General features: G+C 31.5%; 2 protein-coding genes across 2 annotated transcripts; one reads left to right on the top strand and one right to left on the bottom strand.

The window, feature by feature from the left end:
* Nucleotides 1-2633: 2633 nt before the first annotated feature.
* LOC114713293 (B3 domain-containing protein At2g33720-like) lies at nt 2634-3434 on the bottom strand. The gene has a single exon (XM_028897902.1). The coding sequence runs from the start codon at nt 3297-3299 to the stop codon at nt 2784-2786; it is 516 nt and encodes a 171-aa protein (XP_028753735.1). The 5' UTR covers nt 3300-3434; the 3' UTR covers nt 2634-2783.
* Nucleotides 3435-16219: 12785 nt separating this feature from the next.
* On the top strand, nt 16220-17350 carry LOC114713300 (uncharacterized). The gene is made up of 2 exons (XM_028897910.1): nt 16220-16270; nt 16739-17350. Exon 2 carries the CDS (start codon nt 16740-16742, stop codon nt 17166-17168), a length of 429 nt encoding a protein of 142 aa, XP_028753743.1. The 5' UTR covers nt 16220-16270; nt 16739; the 3' UTR covers nt 17169-17350.
* Nucleotides 17351-18204: the final 854 nt, after the last annotated feature.

Genomic DNA, 18204 nt, shown 5'->3' with positions numbered 1-18204 from the left:
AACCAGGTTTCAATTCGAGGATGAGTGAAGGGGTTTTTGGTGAAATTCTTTTAATGGATTGATGATAGAAAGTTTTTTTAAGATAAAGGTGGCTAGCAAGGTAAGGAAAACTTCCTATTATTAAGCCCATTTGAAATAGTCTATAAATAGCTTTTCAATCATAATTTATGTAATACAAGATAAATATAAAGAAGAGTCTTGTCTCAACTTACATAAAATGTGTTTATAAACATTTTTAATCGTGATTCCAAACAGACTCATTATTAGGCCATTTTGCAAGATAAATAATTATACGTTTTTCTTCCCTTTTAATACATGGTGGAAATTCCAATAGGAAAAGGCAGAAAGTGGAGGGAAGAGAATCTGATGATCTGAACAGATGGAAAAGAAGAGTGGGAATTTTATTGGTGTGACAGCCACAGGAGAAAGAGAAGGCTCCAGAAAAAAATTGAGCTATAATTTTATCCCTTCCTCGTCTCTTCACTTTAGGTATCTCAACACGTGTCAAAAGTGAGGAAACCCATACTCTCATATATTCCATCTTCATTTCCCTGATACCCTCCCGTCTTTAAAATTCCCATTTCTGGTAGGAGAGAAGTAATTCTGGCTTCAAGTGTCATCCCTTTTAATTTAATTGGCACATTTTATCTTATCCACTACTATTGCTTTATATGATTCACATTATTCAAGAGATGCATGTGTCCCATAATCCCCCAATATACCTTTAATTTGACCAATTTATTTAGAACCGGCCAAATCATAAAAATTTGTCACTATTTATATCAAGTTATTGACACACACACACATATTCACTTGTATGTCAAAATTACCTTAGACTAAAAGAACAACCTTCAAGTTGAAAGTAATTCAACATAAATTTCCACAAACAAGCTAAGGTTGATGCGATGTACAGATAATTAAACCAATTTGGATTCTCTCATTCCCACATCCCACCGTAGGTAACTCATAAGTTTTGACCAAACTGAACCACAGAATGCAACAACTGGATTTCAATTTCATGGAGAGCCATATAATGGACTACTCGTAATACCCTTTTGGTTTGATTCACAAATAATGCATATTCACTGCCGTGGGTTATCTATTTCTGTCTATCCATTGGCCCTTCTCCTCGATCACAAATCTCCACTCATAAAGCTTCCTACTTTGGATTCTTGGGTTACTGTGACCTTTGTTCAAATGCTTGCCACTGAAATATACATCAACCCAGATGATATTGAGAGGAGAAGGGAAAATGGTGACAGGTTTATGTGAGCCTCAATATTTGCTTCTTACTTTTCGTATCAACTTCTTCTTTGTCATTGGCTTCTGCCCTTGCTTAGCGTATCTCCGTTCACAAAGGGGGTTCAATTTTTTGATTCGTAGATGTTATGACCATCAGAACAATGCAATATGTCAAACTTTTCACCGTGAAAAAAATTCTTATCTAATCCTCTTTTCTCTCTCGTCTCTTTCCTCTTGGCTGCCGATCGCTCTTCTTTTTCTTCATGAGGGCTTGAGACTATGTTAGCAAAATCTTAACGCCAAAATAAAAGTAATATATATATATATATATATAAAAACAAATATAAACAAATAAATCAAATGGACACATGGCACATCGTTGATGAATACTTTACGTTTACAACGGGCACCCTACATCTTCTAAATCATTCGATATATTTCTTTTTGCCATGCATATTTTCATTATTTGCAGACTTACCGAAGAATATAAGGATAACTGAATAACGATGATATATGAACTGATCAGCTAAGTTCACTAACTACAGAAACAGATCGGGCAAATAACGGGGTACGACAATGAATTTCAATCCTAGACGAAAAGATGGTGGGTGGGTGTGTCCAAAATGACTACTGTACTCAAATAACTTAGGGCATATTTGAACTACATAAGTAGGAAAAAAAAAAGGGAAGACTTGGTTTAGATAAAAACAATGGTAAGAGTCTTAAAATGTAACTTCCCATTTCCTTCGATTTTGGTCAATTCAAATGTGAAGACTCTAGCAAACTCAAAGTTTACTGTTCCAAGAATTGCCATCAGCCGCTGCAGCCCTCTATCTCCACCACTTGGTTTGTCATATCCTCTTTGAGAAATTAATTAAACAGCAGTGAGACCATACTTAATTTTACGTAATTTATTTACACGTCTATTTCGAAATTCTACCGGTTTCGCCTGCGACCTTTCGGCTGTTAACCACTGAGTCTATATCAAGATTCTATTCTCGACGAGCCAATGGTCTTGCCTGACAAAGATTTCATCATCTAGCTAGCTAGGGTCGATCGTTGTTCAAAACCCCTCTAGCCAGCAAGATCATCAAATAAAAAACTACGCTATTAACTTATATTATTCTACCTCATGTTCTAAATATAAAAGCTAGTTAACTAATTTAAATATATTAAAAAAATAAGTTAAGTTAGTTATTTGTAATAAATAGATATTATCTTTCCTAAAATATCCTTACTAATCAAGTGTATTGGCTAAAACTATTATTATTAGAAGGATTACCTTAAAAAAAATACATAAATATGAGAAATAAATTGGATTGAGATCTTATATTTAAGATCAAAATAAAAATCAAACAAAATCTTATATTAAGAGTTGAAGGTAGTAATTATTTCTGAATTACACGGTACAGATCTGAGCATCAACTTATTGCAACATCTATCAGTACTATTATTGTACGTAACGTAGACGTAACATTGGGGAATTGAACAGAGTCACAGAAACTGATAGTACTTGTGTATATGGCGCAGATTAATTCATTTTAAGCCCGTTTAAGAACGCAGAAGTTGAAAAGGGAGTTATAAGGATCCCACTGAAACCCAATCTCGTCCCCTTTCTTGAGCTCCCTCCTCCTGACGAAATCCTGGTTCCACTTGCCAATGAAAACATAGCTCTTCGAGGAAGGCCACCGCTTGAGGACGAGGTGGTGCATGGATTTGGAATCCAAGTCCCAAACACTAACGGAGGTGCCTTCGTCGGAGTCGGCGGCTCGTGCATGATCGAGCCCGAGCATAGGAAGGATCTGGCTCTTCACCAAATCTGTGGCCAGCAGCAGACGGCTCGAGATTCCCAGGTCGCTCTCCGTCAGGGTCTTCTTGATCTTCCATGGATCTTCGTACAACTTCAACGTCGTCGACACCCCTCCTCCTTCATTCTTCTTGTTGCTGCTGCTGCAGAATCGTCGCCTTGGAGCTCTGGAAGCTTCTGTGTTGGTGTATTTTCTTCTCTTCGCCACTAACTGCCCCTTCTCTTGATGATCTGTTGGGCTGTTCATCATGCAGCAACCACCTATATAACTCGAAATTAACAGTAGTTTTTGGTTTTGGTGAGATGTGTAATGCGCAGTTTGATTTTCAACTGCAGAAAAAGGAGTCAGAAGAGCAGTATCTAGCTAGTATGTAAAATTGATGAGAGTATAGAGTTGATGGTAGTGCGTGATTTCTAGTGATTTCCCGCGAGGCTCAATATTCATTGTTTGTTGCGTTCTGCCTTTATATATAGAGAGAGACGCGCGCACCCCTCCACTTCCCTCTTCTTCCTCTAATTTATCTGAACGGTAACAATATATGCTCCTTCCGCTTCCATTTTCCGAGTGTGATTTGATGTTTTGTATTATAAAAATAATTTGGAGAAAATACTGATTTAATACTCATTTTAATTTTAGTTTAGTAGGAGCCATTTGGCTCAATTAACATTACGCACCCTCTTAATTAAGTCAACCTTTGAGGATATGATGAGTGCGTGAATTTGGATGACAAAAATGATTCTAAAAATACTAAATGAGTTTTATTGATCTTTATAATTTACTCTAAAAACATGAGTAAATATGATTCATTACCTATTTATGATAGTTTAGATTGGATGAAAAAAATTAGATTAAAAGAGTTTTTACAGCTTAGTATGGTACTGTATATTATCTCCAGTCATAAAATATAAAACTTAATTTATAGTGTAAATTACACTATGAACTAAACTTTATATTTAGAATCAAAGGGAATATACAATACACACTAATAAATTAAATTATTCATGAGATATTGCCAAAAGTTAAAAGACTGAAACCTTAAAAATAATTCTTAGGTTTTTCCCTGTTCACATCGCAAGTATAAAACGGGATAAGAATATCCAAGACCAACCATATACCATACCACTTTCCATGTAGCGTATATGACGATTTCACAAAAAAAATCAACGTATCCTATTACTCGGATCCACGTATCATTTCAGTAAGGTTTTATTAGTTTCTTCCAATTAAAATGAATGTCACATTTGAAGTGTCTCTCATAAGTTAATTTCTTCTGAGAGATAAAGACTTTTTTGCGAATTTGAGAACTCCAAAGTAAATATTATTTTTTTTCCAATCTTAAATACAATCACTAATTGAAAAAATTATTTAACTTATAAATAAGAATCTTAGTCTGTTTTATTTCTAATATTAATGATTTTTTAAACTCTTCTTGTTATTAGATATATTAAAGGGAAGTTTATATCCATGAATTAGTAGTATTCTAATATAAATAATTAAAGGCTTATTTAAAAAATTAACACATTTTTTTTATAAATAACTCAAGTTAATTTATTTTTTTAATTTCTGTATTCAGCTGCCCTCATCCCAAACCAAAAATTATTTGATTTGACCATTATACTCCTCCAATTCTAAATGTAAAACTTATTTTATAGTGTAATCTATATTATAAGATGAGTTTTACATTTAAAATAGGAGGAGTATGTTTAATATTTTGCTTCTAATATTCAAAAATTTTTAAAGTATTCTTGTTATTACATATATTAAAGAGAAGTTTATATCCATGAATTAGTAGTATTCTAATATAAATAATTAAAGGGTTATGGGTTAATACAAATTTTGGTCCCTCAAATTTGGACCCAATTTGGTATTGGTCCCTGAAATTTAAAACGTGAGGTATTGGTCCATGAAATTATATCCGTTTCAGACCGTTAGTCCCTGACATCTTGGCACCGTTAAATTTTGCTGACGTGGCGTTAACACTATTAACCGATGAGTTGGCATATATGTGGCATATGACCTGGACATGGTATTGGTCCCTCAAATTTGAGGCCATTTTGGTATTGGTCCCTGAAATTTAAAATAGATGGTATTAGTCCCTCAAATTATATCTGTTTCTGGCCGTTGGTTCTTGATAGCTTTACGCCATCAAATTTGTCTGAGTTGGCTCTAACTTTGTTAACCTATGATATGGCATTTGACTTGGCAACTAAAACTTGATGATGTGGCATGAGCAATGGAAGGCTATGGTCAAAGAGAATCTATGCAATCTGGGATTCACTTTTGTCAAAACATAGAGTTTCTGCTCTTATATTATTGTGGAGGAAACGCATTGCATTCTCAGCTAAACCTTCTACCTCATCTGCTACCTTTGGGCAAAAAGGTGACTTAACAGTTCATGAGAAGAAGAAGCCGGCTTCAGATACAAAACCACTCCCATTGAAGTCATCTTCTTCTAGTACAGACGATGATGAACCTCCCAAGAAAAAAGAGAAGCCCATTACCAGAGTAAGAAGCTTGAGAAAAAGCAACAAGAACCTCACTAGCAACTCCAACAAAAAGGCAGGCACAACCAGCAAGCCACCAGAGCCGCTGACAGCAAAGTAGAGGGTTCTACAGGAACAGATAAAAAGAGGAGGGCCTAAAGCTATCAGGGACCAAATGCTAGAAACAGATATAATTTGAGGGACCAATACCATCAGTTTTAAATTTCAGGGACCAATACCAAAATGGTCCCAAATTTGAGGGATCAATATCATGTCCAGGTCATATGCCAACTCATCAGTTTAACGGTGTTAACGCCACGTCAGTAGAATTTAACGGTGCTAAGATGCCAGGGACCAACGGTCTGAAACGAACATAATTTCAGGGACCAATACTACACGTTTTAAATTTCAAGGACCAATACCAAATTGGGTCCAAATTTGAGGGACTAAAATTTGTATTAACCCAAGGGTTATTTAAAAAATTAACACATTTTTTTATAAATAACTCAGGTTAATTAATTTTTTCAATTTCTGTATTCAGCTGCCTTCATCCCAAACCAGAAAGTATTTGATTTGGCCATTATACTTCTCCAATCCTAAATGTAATGTTTATTTTATCATATAATTTATACTATAAAATGAGTTTTACATTTAAAATTAAAAGAGTATATTGAATATTGTGTCTGTGTTTGACTTTTTTTTTTAGTAGACTATGTTTGAATTTTCAAACAACTGCTCTTGCGGCATATGGGGGTTTTGGTTTCAAATTTTGAGGCTCGTGTGCATGGCGTGGTCAAATTGATGTGAGGTTCTTGTTCAGGCAACAAGTGATTGAAAATTCCCAACCATATAAATAGTTCGAGGACTGAGGAGCGTACATTCTGTCTGAATTTGAAATCAGACAAAATAAAAGACTAAGTTAATCATTAGATGCGTTAACCATGTAAAAATTAAATTAATAATTATATCTACAAGTTCTCATAAATTGAAAGTGGTCATTCATTCTATCTTATACAAAACGTTATACGTGTGTGTATTGTTTGCGTTATAAGTATTATTCTTAATATGAACCGGTGGTGCGCCATTTAAATATTTAAAAATTTAAATTTCTCGTGGTTTATGGATAATAATATTTCAAATTATATAACGTATTATTGATAATTAATTATTATGTTAGTTATATAAAAATTAAATCAATAATCATATCTATACCCAATTACAAATAATGAATTAAAAGTTATAATTCATTCTATTTTATATAAAATCATGCTAATCCTATACTATATATGTATTGGTTGCATATAAATATTATGTACGCTCCTACATATGTTCTGGTTGTATTTTGGGAGAAATTGACTCTTCTGGGCTCCTTTTTTTTTTTTCAAGTGAAATAAGAGTATTCTTAAGTCACATTGGATTTAAGATTAATCCCTTTCAAGCCTGAATAGTTCTCTCAATAAATATAGTTTTTGAAATTTGAATTTGTATTCTTCTCTTTATGGAGATGAGGCTGCTACCATCTCAGCCAACAACTTGTTAGTAGGGTAGGCTCTTCTTTAGATATAAAAGGATATGACAAAAGGAATATAAAAAAGAAAAAACCCATTAAAAATTTTGTTGGTGAGAGAATGAATTAAATTGAAGTTTTGGTACTCTGTTTGTATAGATACTTTTTGTTTATAAAGATTTATTAGATTATTCTTATTAATAAAATTTTTAATAAAAGACTTTTGCTAGTTTTTTCTACGATAAGTTTATAAGGGATATATTATCAAACTGGGCTTCGTACTGACAAAAATACGTATACGATCCTCTAATTTTATATAAAATTTTATTTTAATCTTTTAATTTTATAAAGTGTTTTTTAGTCTTTTAAATCGTAACACTGTAAAATTTGTTTATAAAAAATGACAAAATTAAAATTTTAAATATTAAAAAATAATAAATATGACATGTTACATTTAAGTTTTTTTAAATAACCATGATTTTTTAATATCAAAAAGGGGCAAAGATAGTTTAAATCAAAGGGAAAAAGACAATAAAATACCCTAAAAATTGTTAAAGAACAAATCAGTATAAGTGAATTTCAAAATCTCAATTCAAATCTCTAATACTATTTTGAAAGTTTTAAATCTTGCAAAATTACATAAATACCTTTCAATATATTTTTTTTTAATATTGCCACTTCAACATCCTTAGTTAGTTTTCCACCGCTAGAGCTCCTATGCCAGCAACCCTACCGATAGCCTACCACTAAAGCTCCAACGAGATGTTACTGGAACTCCAGTGACTGATCGCTAGAGTTCTGTTAACTATCATTTCTTATGTATTGACTACTATTTTTATCTATTGACTACATTTATTTTTAAAACTCTGATAACTACTATTGTTTAGTTATTAACTATTCTAGTATCGCTATTGACTACTTTTATTTCAAAAATTAAAATAATACATTAAGTATTATTGGAGATCTAATGACTACTTTTTCTTTAATTATTTACTACTCTTGTATAGTCAATAGTTATACAAAAATAGTTACTGAAACTTTGAAAACAAAAGTTGTTAATAATTTAGTCAATAACTATGCGAAAGTAATCATTAGGAGTAAGGGCAATGTTATCATTTATAATATTTTAAAATTTTTAAATAGTACAAGAAGTCAGATTTGGGATTTTAAAATTCAGCCACTATAATTTATCTTTTAACATTTTGAGGATATTTTAGTGTTTTTTTAAAATCAAATCAAGATTTTTTCCCCCCAAAAAAAAGGGGAGGAGAGTTTGATGCTGTTGAATAACCGAGAAAGCAAACATGAAAAAGGCAGGCTTTTAGGCTTGCAAGATAGAGACGAGCGAGAGAGCTTTTGACATTCTTGTGTTCCCTTTCTTAGTTTGGTTAGGTAAATTCGGACCCATTATGCCACTTGATGTTATTCCCAACCCGTTCTCCACACACATTTAAACATATGTGGAATTCGGACGCACAGCGGTTTAATCTGAAACAGCATCTCATGTCAAGCATCACGTTAATGAAAACTTTTCTTGTATAAACATAGGTACCTTCCTATAGGATACAATTCTTATTAAGATATTATTAGACACTAAATATAGATATTTATTTACGAAAAATTTAAAATTTAATTCATGACATTACAAGTGGTCAACTCATTCCATTACACTTAGATTCCATTAGTAAGACAACATTAAACTTATTTTTAATAAGCACAGGTATTCTTCTATTAGATACTAGTGTTTTTGTGCTACTGAAAGCAATTCAATTCGAGACACAACATTAAACTTTTTTTTCCTGGGCACAACTATTTTTCTATTACAAGCAATCATATTCAAAGCACTAACAAACACTAAATATGGGTATCTCTTCCTGAAAAAATTTAAACACCAATTCATTACACTATAAAAGACCAACTCCTTATATTAGACTCAGGCTGTGTTTGGGTGACACCCCAAACCATGGTTTGGGGAATAAATCACCCAAAAACCAAAACCATGGTTTTGGAAAAAGCAAAAAAATTTTGCTTTTGGAGAAAAAAGGGAGAATGTGAGAGCCTATAGGATATGTATCTTGTTATTTTTTTTATAAACATATTTTTTTATAGACATATTTAATCCTATATTTTATAAATATATATACATATTAATTAATTAATAATTATATTATCTTATGTATTATTAATTATGTTAATAAAAAATATATTATTAACAATTTTATTCCTTCAAATTAAAATATATCATAAAATCTATTTTTTCTGTAATTATCATATTAACTTATATCTTTTTTTAGTAATTTGTATATATAAAAAGTGCTTTTGATAACAACTATCCAAACAATCTCACTTTTCAAAATCACTTTTTCATAAAATCTATTCTTTTCAGAATCTATTCTTCCCAGAATCTATTTTCTAGAATCACTTTTTCAAAACACGGTTTGGTTTCATCCAAACACATCCTCAATTCTTGTGAGTTATCAGGTTAAACTTAAATGCTGTCCGGAATGATGCAAAGTATCTCCTCTGGGTCCATGTGTAGCGGTTTGGGTCTAATTTGGGAGTGTTAACATGGGCCATTAGAGGTCATACTGCACAAATATAAAGGCCCACTTATGATGCATCACGTTTATATTGCCGGCCAAAAATTCCCCACACTTAATTCCTTCTGCTGTTCAAGCTGTATATCTCTTCGGCCAACAGTACAATATTCCATGATTTATTTCTGTCTTGAATATAAAAATTAGTTAGAAATTTAATTTGCTTTTAAATATAACATCTCAATCTACTTTATCTCCTATATTTACTTATTCTTTAAAAATAATATGTTAAAAAAAAGTTTTTATTAGTACACATAATTAATAAAAATATTTTTTAAAAAATAATATTAATTTATTACAAATAATTAATTTAACTAATTTTTTTAATATTTATAAATTAGTTTTCTAAAGATAGGATATACATAGAGTCCTTCACGTAGGTGCTTGAAGAAATGCATTTTCAAACAAGGCGGCTAGCGGGCCGGATTAAAAAATGATTTTTGGTCGGAAATAAGAAATATTTAGACATTTAATTGAAGGGTGAATATGAGCATGGATGGGATGCATGAATGTAGGGCCATGGCAGCTTTGATTCACTGTATTTGGTGGAGTAATCCCTTAAATTTTTAATTTTTAATGTTTTTCTCCTTAAAAAAAGGATGCAAACATAAAAAGTCAACCATTTGGATTTTTACTTTTAATGTCATTTTTAAAATTTATAATAAAAATATTATCGGCACCAAAATATGCAAAACGCATAATAATGATCCCGTGAAATTGCATAAGTCCTATTTTAAAATTAATTTTTTTGTGAAAAGATTAAGTGCTCTTATGTTTAAAAAAAAAAGTCCTTCTTCGACTTCCATTGCCAGCTGCCACTATTGGAGTTCTGGCAACGACAACTAGAGAATTTTTGGGATTAAAGTGATTAATGTAGGATTTGAACTTCCTAAAAATTATATTATCGTTGGACCACGAAAGTCATTTAATAATATTATGTAAAATATTTTATAAGAATAATTACTAAATTTCAAAAACTAGTTCACTTTAATAACTACAACTTTACTTGTATGAAATAATAACAAAACTTTATTGCTGGTCAAAAAAAAATTAACAAAACTTTATTGGTGAGGACAAATCAAAAAAGTTAATCTTAGCTTTTTGGGACAAAATAAAAGTCTTCATTTTTGGGGGCAGCAAAGATTAATATATATTTATATATATATGGATGAATTTTAAATTGATCTCCATTCTTCATCAGGTGCATGGAAATAAATAAAAGTCTTTATTTTTGGGGGCAGCAAAGATTAATATATATTTAAATATGCATATATGGATGAATTTTAAATTGATCTCCATTCTTCATCAGTTGCATGGAAAGGGGTAAACTTATATGGTTATTACATCTGATGTTTTGAAATTGAACTTTTCCTCATCAAACTCAATTATTTTTATTTATAACATTAACAACTAAAGATTGAAAAGTGGGGGGAAACCATCTAAGCATGATTAAAGCTAATATTGCGCTAAGAATGGCTTCATCTAAAACTAAAAGTCCACAGTTTTATTTAATTTATTACTCTCCATGTTCGTGTCTATCTCGTCACGTCCCTATTACAACAGGCCTTTTATAGTTTTTCTTATTTATTTTAATGAAAATTGCAAAATGCGAGGTTAAATATTAACCATTTTTAAATCAGCATCAAAAGTCTCCATGATAAGATATAATTAAGTTTCATCCTTAAATTTTTATTTTTTTTTGGGTCGGAACTTGGAAGCCTAAATTGAAAGCATTGCCCAACTTGCCTTTATCATTGCATCCTTCCTAATTAACAGATAATTTGGCAAACATGCTCATACTTCAACAGGTGAGTTTGGCACAGTGCCAAACACATTTGCACAATTTCTCCCTTACAAGTTTGACAATTTTTCAGATAAACATAGAGCAACCTAACTAAAGAAAGTGGACAAAATTATAGAGCTTATAAATTAATTGCGAAAATCATTATTTGGATTTGACACACATAATTTAAATTTTATGCTTCCGTTTTAAATATAAGACATTAGACATGATTAATTAATTTATAGAGATTAAAAAAATCAACTTATTTAATTATTTGATATGGTTATGTAAAAATTACACATAACTTTTTGGGAAAATCCCCTAAAAATGACCCTTGAATTTTAAAATTCTAAATCAAAAATTACTACAAAAATATGCTGTCATTGCTTTTAGAGTGTAGTCATGTATTTTCTTTATAAATATAGTAACCAATACTGATTTAAAGTTTTAAAATCTAATACTTATTTTTTTTTTTTTTGTATTTTCCCTAACTTTCTGTAAACTATAATGAGCGTATTAAACATGGAAAACAAAAAAGTGAAAAAAAAATTAATGAAGATGAAACCACATTCATTAACTAGGTCTACTGTTTAATATATATTTTTTATATTTTAATTTTGTTTTAAACAATTTTTATTTATCCATTTATATAAAAAATAATTTATATTAAAAATAGAATATATATATATATATAATTTTAAACCATCTCAATCATATTTTAATGTTTGATCAATCAAATATACGCAGATATGTATCTACGCCAAATCCAAATCTTTTTTAAGAAGACACGGCTAAAAAGCTTGAATTTCTATTTGTTGATTGTTCGATGTTTGATTGCAGAAGATGTTTAAGTCAAAATAACTTCGGTAAACAAGATAGTGGCAGGTCAAAATAACTAATTAAAGGTCAGTCTGTGAGTATAGAAGAGTAGAGACAGACCTTGTTAGTTATCTATCAGTAACAAAAAGTTGCAGCTGCGTTACTATTAACAGAGTCGTCATTTTAAGCTTTTTATGACGCTATTCGATAACATTAATTGTTTGTGGAAAAAAAATATTCGATCCCTAATGATTAAGTGTGGGGAAAAAAAATTGTTGGGACATGCATTCCAGACAATTGTACGCTACACAAAAGATTAGTCATAATAAGATCTCAATTCATTTTATCTTTTAAATTTATAATTTTTTAAAAAAATATCTTTATTGATGGCCCATGCATGTTAAAAGATTCCATCAAGAGATTGTTCTTATATATAAGATTAGTAAAAGTATTTTAAGAAAGTTAGTATCCTTTTTTTCTCCTTTTTTTTGGGAAACTCAAAGTCTCTCAAATGACTTTAAACTTGAGACTAATCTCTGTCAGGATATGAGCGTTAATGTTAAAATCCTTCCTAAAAATACGTTTTTTTTTGAAATTTGAATTGTTATTATTCTTTTATAAAGTGAGACTACTTATTATATTAACCAACAGTTTGTAACTTAACTAATTTTTTTAATATTATCAAATTAGTTATCTAGTTATTATATTATATGGGTAAGAGTTGGTTGGATGTTTAAAGAGTCATGTGGCACTTTGAATACAAGATTTTGGATTTGAGTCCGTGATCTTGTTGACAATGCTTCCCAGGTAATACTTTTTCCCCCGGCCACCAAAGGAGGAAATACTTGAGAATGCTCTAAACAAACTTGACACGTATGAGTAAATATAATATGATTGTGTATGCGTGGATGGCTCGTATTGCATCCGCCTCCGCGGGATATGCATCCCATCGCCACGAGAGAAGCAACAAAAGGTCAAAAAAGAGTCCGTGTTGAGGTGTGGCAAAACACGATCAGAAACAAAATCCAATGACGAGAAATAAATGCTTGTTTATTCTTCACTTTTCCATTCAGGCGACGACAGACATATCCGGTATGAATCACATTTTTAATCCCTTGTCCGTGCGATCACACATGATTAGAATAGAATCTCCGATTGATCACACAGCTATGGAAATAGTGTCTTGGTGCAAATGAACCACATACTTCTTTCTTCCTCACGCGGAAGCCCTCAGAAAGACAAGCAAGAAGAATAAAACTGGACCTAACTTTGTCCCGTAATATCCCATCATTACGGGCCATGCATGCTTTGGCCTAATCTTCGGTCTTCACACGAAACCTTCTGATCTCTTTAATTTGTTCGTTTTGTTCCTGACGTTCCAAAAGGAGATGACCCCATCTGTTCAGATTAGTCAATTATCATGTGCACAATTACACAAGTCTCATGACTGGTAATTTTTTTTCACCCTTTTACTGTGCGCCTTGTGTTTGTGTAAATGTCTGAATGTGATTGTCTCACTTTATTGATGAGGGTGTTTGGCATTTTCAAAACCACGGTTTTAGAAGTACTTTTTCACAACACGAGATAACCTTCTCTACATATTTATTTCGTAATCCATAAAAACACTTCTGAAACTATAGTTTGGTTTCTATATAAATACTTCCTATATAATATTGTTTTATTGTTTTAAGATCATCAACTCTTTGAATGCTTCCAAACCAAGAAAGGCAGTGAATCACTGAGAGATGTGCATTATTCATGTACATAGTAGGTGAAGTGGAACGAGTCATTTCAAATGTCAAAGACGTCTTTTCACTAGTTAAGGCTGTAGTAAAAGTTCTGTGTTCAGATCACTATTGCTTCCACCTAACAAAATGTTCTTTTCAGATGGGAGAGAAGACCCCCTAGCTGTTCTAAAAACAATATTGACTGGTGTCTGTTTTGGAACGACGGAAAAGGTAGGGGCTACGTGTTTCCTTCCATACAATTATGATAAGAGTAGAGCCGGGAATCAGGGCCGACCCTTTAAGGCTGGCAGACTTAAAAGGACCGGCCTTCCAGGGCTGAAATTTTAAAAATACTCCAATTTGCTAGGCCCGGCCTTAAACTACAGGGTCAGGGCCGGCCCGCGGGCTTTTGGCCCGTTTAAGAAAAAATTCTATTTTTTATATTTATCATTTTTTTTATAAAAATATAAAAATAAACCAATAAAATTATTAATAAAAGATATAAATATGAATAAAATTAAGTCACAAATATAAAATATTATCATATATAAATATTCATCAACATCTAAGAACATCTAAAACATTCATTAACAAGATAACAACATCTAAAAGTTTTATCTATAATGCAATTGTGCAATAAATAAACACTATCATTAATCTTTTGAAGCTTCATCATCACTATAATTAATTATTTTTCTTCATAAGTATGCTTTTCTTTCGTAACAAAAATATCAAGTTTTTCTTCTTTATAAGAATTTTATTTTTAAACTTTGCAATCTAACTATTATTTTACTTTAATGAGAGAAATATTGTTGTTGAAACTCATGAATTTCTAATTCAAATTATAGAATCACAAGTTATATAAGTATAAAAATATTCTATTATCAAATATATATAGTTTAAAAATATCAACGCATATAATATAAATCAAATCATTATTAAAGTCCAAATTAACCCACTTTTTAATAATTTAATTGGATAAATTATTGTCTAAAACTAAATTTAATTTTAAAATGATAATAATAACTAAATATTTGAAATATTATTAACAATGTAAAAAATTAATAACATTAATATTATATAAAAAATTTAAAAAATAAAAAAATTATAAAATGGCTTAAAAGGGCCGGTCCTTTTAAGCCCTCGGCCCTCCAGGGCTTATTTCTCATTTTAAAAGAAAAATATCAAGCCCGACCTTCATAATTTCAGGGTCTAAAAGGAACCGGCCCGACAGGCTCGGCCCGTTTTCCCCGCTCTAAATAAGAGGTTACCATGCACTTCCACTTCCCGATAGATATATTAAATTATATAGGCAAAAATATACTTCAATTTTTTAATGTTAGCTGGTTCTTTTAATTTTATAAGACATATTTTTCAGTCTTTCAATGCTAATGGCTTTAGTTTTAAATGATGATTTTCTTAGTTATCATTATTATTTTGAAAAATTAAACTTAGGGGGTGTTTGGGTTCCAACCCAAACCATGGTTTGGGGATGGTTTGGAAAAAAATTACCCAAACACTCTTAAAAAAACCAAAACCATGGTTTTGGGAAAAGCAAAAAATTTTTGCTTTTGGAAAAAAAAGAGAGTGTGAGAGTCTATAGGATATGTATCTTGTTGTTTTTTTTATAAACATATTTTTTTATAAATATATTTAATCTTATATCTTATAAATATATATACATATTAATTATTTATTAATTATATTATCTTATGTATTATTAATTATGTTAATAAAAAATATATTATTAACAATTTTATTCCTTCAAATTAAAATATATCATAAAATATATTTTTTCTGTAATTATCATATTAATTTATGTCTTTTTTTAGTAATTTGTACATGTAAAAAGTGTTTCTGATAACAACTATCCAAATACTCTCACTTTTCAGAATCATTTTTTCACAAAATCTATTCTTCAAAAAATCTATTCTCTCCAGAAGCTATTCTCCAAATCATGGTTTGGTTATATCCAAACACCCCCCTTTAGTGTATCAATATTTGAGAACGATTTATCAAAACTTAATAATTAGAATTGGAGGGGCACAGTAGCAGCACATGATTAAAAACCCATATGACTAAGGAACTAGGATATTGTCTTTGTTCTTCCCCCCAACGACCCAAGAGAAGCGCAGTAAATTGGAGAGGATAAAGTTGCAGATAGGACCAGAGGCTCCTTGGCTGTGGGTTCAATCTGAAAGCTCTTGAACTCCAGTTGGATTTTGCAGTTTTCCGCAAGTGAAAAAGCCTGCCTTTTTTTTAAATGACAGGACAAGATAATTAAAGGGGTGGAAGCTGAATCAGGTAATATGAAGATGTCCTGTTTAAACTATGGGTCTTATATTCTCTCCTAGTTTTCTTTCTACCTTGTGGTAATCTGTCTTTTTTGCATTAAAAGCTACATCTTTTATTAATGACGGATGCAGAGAAATAATGATGATTGCATCTTATCTTATGAAACCCAATGACCCGGACGAACAACCCTATGTCTCTGGTATTTATGCTTTTTGTAAGATCCATTTCACTTTCATTGACAGCTTCTAGCTGTCTCTGCTGCTCCATAAGTCAGAGAATTAATGTATATTTAGATTTCCAGGGGGTGTGGTGAGTGCTTCTAAGCCATTAAATAGAATGTGATCTTTTAAGTGCCTAAAATATATATATTCGTTCAAATTAATGAAAAAGGAGCTGGTATTTTCAGGTGTCTATAAAGAATAAACAGCTGCTTTTACCATTCTCATTTGAACCTGCTTCTCCTTCTTGCTCTCTCAGGATGGAACAATCCCAGAGCAACGGAGGTGCAGAGGAATGTTACAGCGGCGAATCTGGATGGACCATGTATATTGGATCCACCATAGATGATTACGATGAAGATGAGGATGTAGATAACGACCATACCCCTCAAGCTGAGGTGGAAGATGATGAAAGTGACGACTCCATGGCGTCTGATGCTTCTTCAGGCCCAAGTCACTATGTAAATCCATGGGAGAATATTGAAGGAGGCTATGGCATGGCAGAAGATCAGGAGCAAGATGAGAAGTCTTTCCTGGCAAAGAAAGAAAACAACAGAACCAGAGTTAAGCAAATAGCAGAAAGAAAGGAGGAAGACAATGAAACGGTATTCATTGACGACGAAGGTGAGGCTCCAGATCAAGACGATGGCAAGGTGAGAAGAAATTTCAGGATGGGTAAAAGGAAATAGTTGTATCTCTGTGCTCAGTAGGTTGATTGTTTCTTGGGTTTTATTACCTGTATTTCCAGAGTTGCGATTATAATTACAAAAGCTTGAAGATATCGAATGAGTGAAGAAAAGTCGTGTGTGTGTGTCTGTGTGTGTTCGCAAAGCTGAAAGTTTGTGTCTGTCTTGTTTAGCTTGGATGTGTAATCTCGTGAGGCAATCACATTTGCATGGAATGCAAATATTAAGGAAAGAGGGCATATGTATCAAGTAGAGGTCTATTATATTAGAGGATACTGATTCAGTTATGGCGATGCAATTAATTAAGCTGTGTTGAGTTGTCTTGTTATATTAGTTGGTGGACGCAATTTCTTTCATATATTCATGCGTGGATTCGGAGCTAATTAACAGCATAAATCTACTAAAGCAGATTGATGTTTCTGGGAGATAATTAACCTTTTCCCCCCTTTAAACTTCGACTTCATCTTTTGGCGTGAAGCAATAATTAACTATGAATAATGTTTGTTTATATATTTACCAAACTCATTTATTAAAGAACAATACATACAATACTTCCTAGTGATATTATTAAGCAAAAAATAAAATAAAATAAAATAAGCTGACCAAAGGAACACGATAATATCAATGATCTTACTGTGAATGGTATGGTTGGTTCGCGTTTTGTTTTCTATTTCAATTACGTGTTAATTATGCAAATTTACCATTCAATATGAAGGATAACAACATCAAACTTTCCAAATAAAAATTAACAATGTATTGGTTACCGCCAGATCTTGATGAGGTGGGACTTGATGGATCAGTCCATAATGTTGTCCAGGCCGCTTGTAAGGGATTCATCAAAGACCATGAAGGTTCTTGGAACTGTGGCTTTGTAGAAAGGAAAAAACTATTCCCTCCGTGTCCTAACATAAAAGTTAATTAAGAATTGGATTTAGTAAATACAATATCTTAATAATCCACTTCATTTTTTATATTTATATTATTTTAAACTAATGTATCTAACTTATAAACTAATATATAATTTAATATTTTATAAAGG

The sequence above is a fragment of the Neltuma alba genome, unplaced genomic scaffold (genome assembly GCF_004799145.2).
Source record: "Neltuma alba isolate B1F8T4 unplaced genomic scaffold, ASM479914v2 tig00011422_pilon, whole genome shotgun sequence".
In the NCBI taxonomy this organism is placed as follows: Eukaryota; Viridiplantae; Streptophyta; class Magnoliopsida; order Fabales; family Fabaceae; genus Neltuma; species Neltuma alba.
This window is presented reverse-complemented; position numbering and strand designations above follow the sequence as displayed.

Bases quoted from the DNA above. Each gene is read 5' to 3' on its own strand.
- LOC114713293 (XM_028897902.1), bottom strand. From the start codon at position 3,299: ATGATGAACAGCCCAACAGATCATCAAGAGAAGGGGCAGTTAGTGGCG.
- LOC114713300 (XM_028897910.1), top strand. From the start codon at position 16,740: ATGGAACAATCCCAGAGCAACGGAGGTGCAGAGGAATGTTACAGCGGC.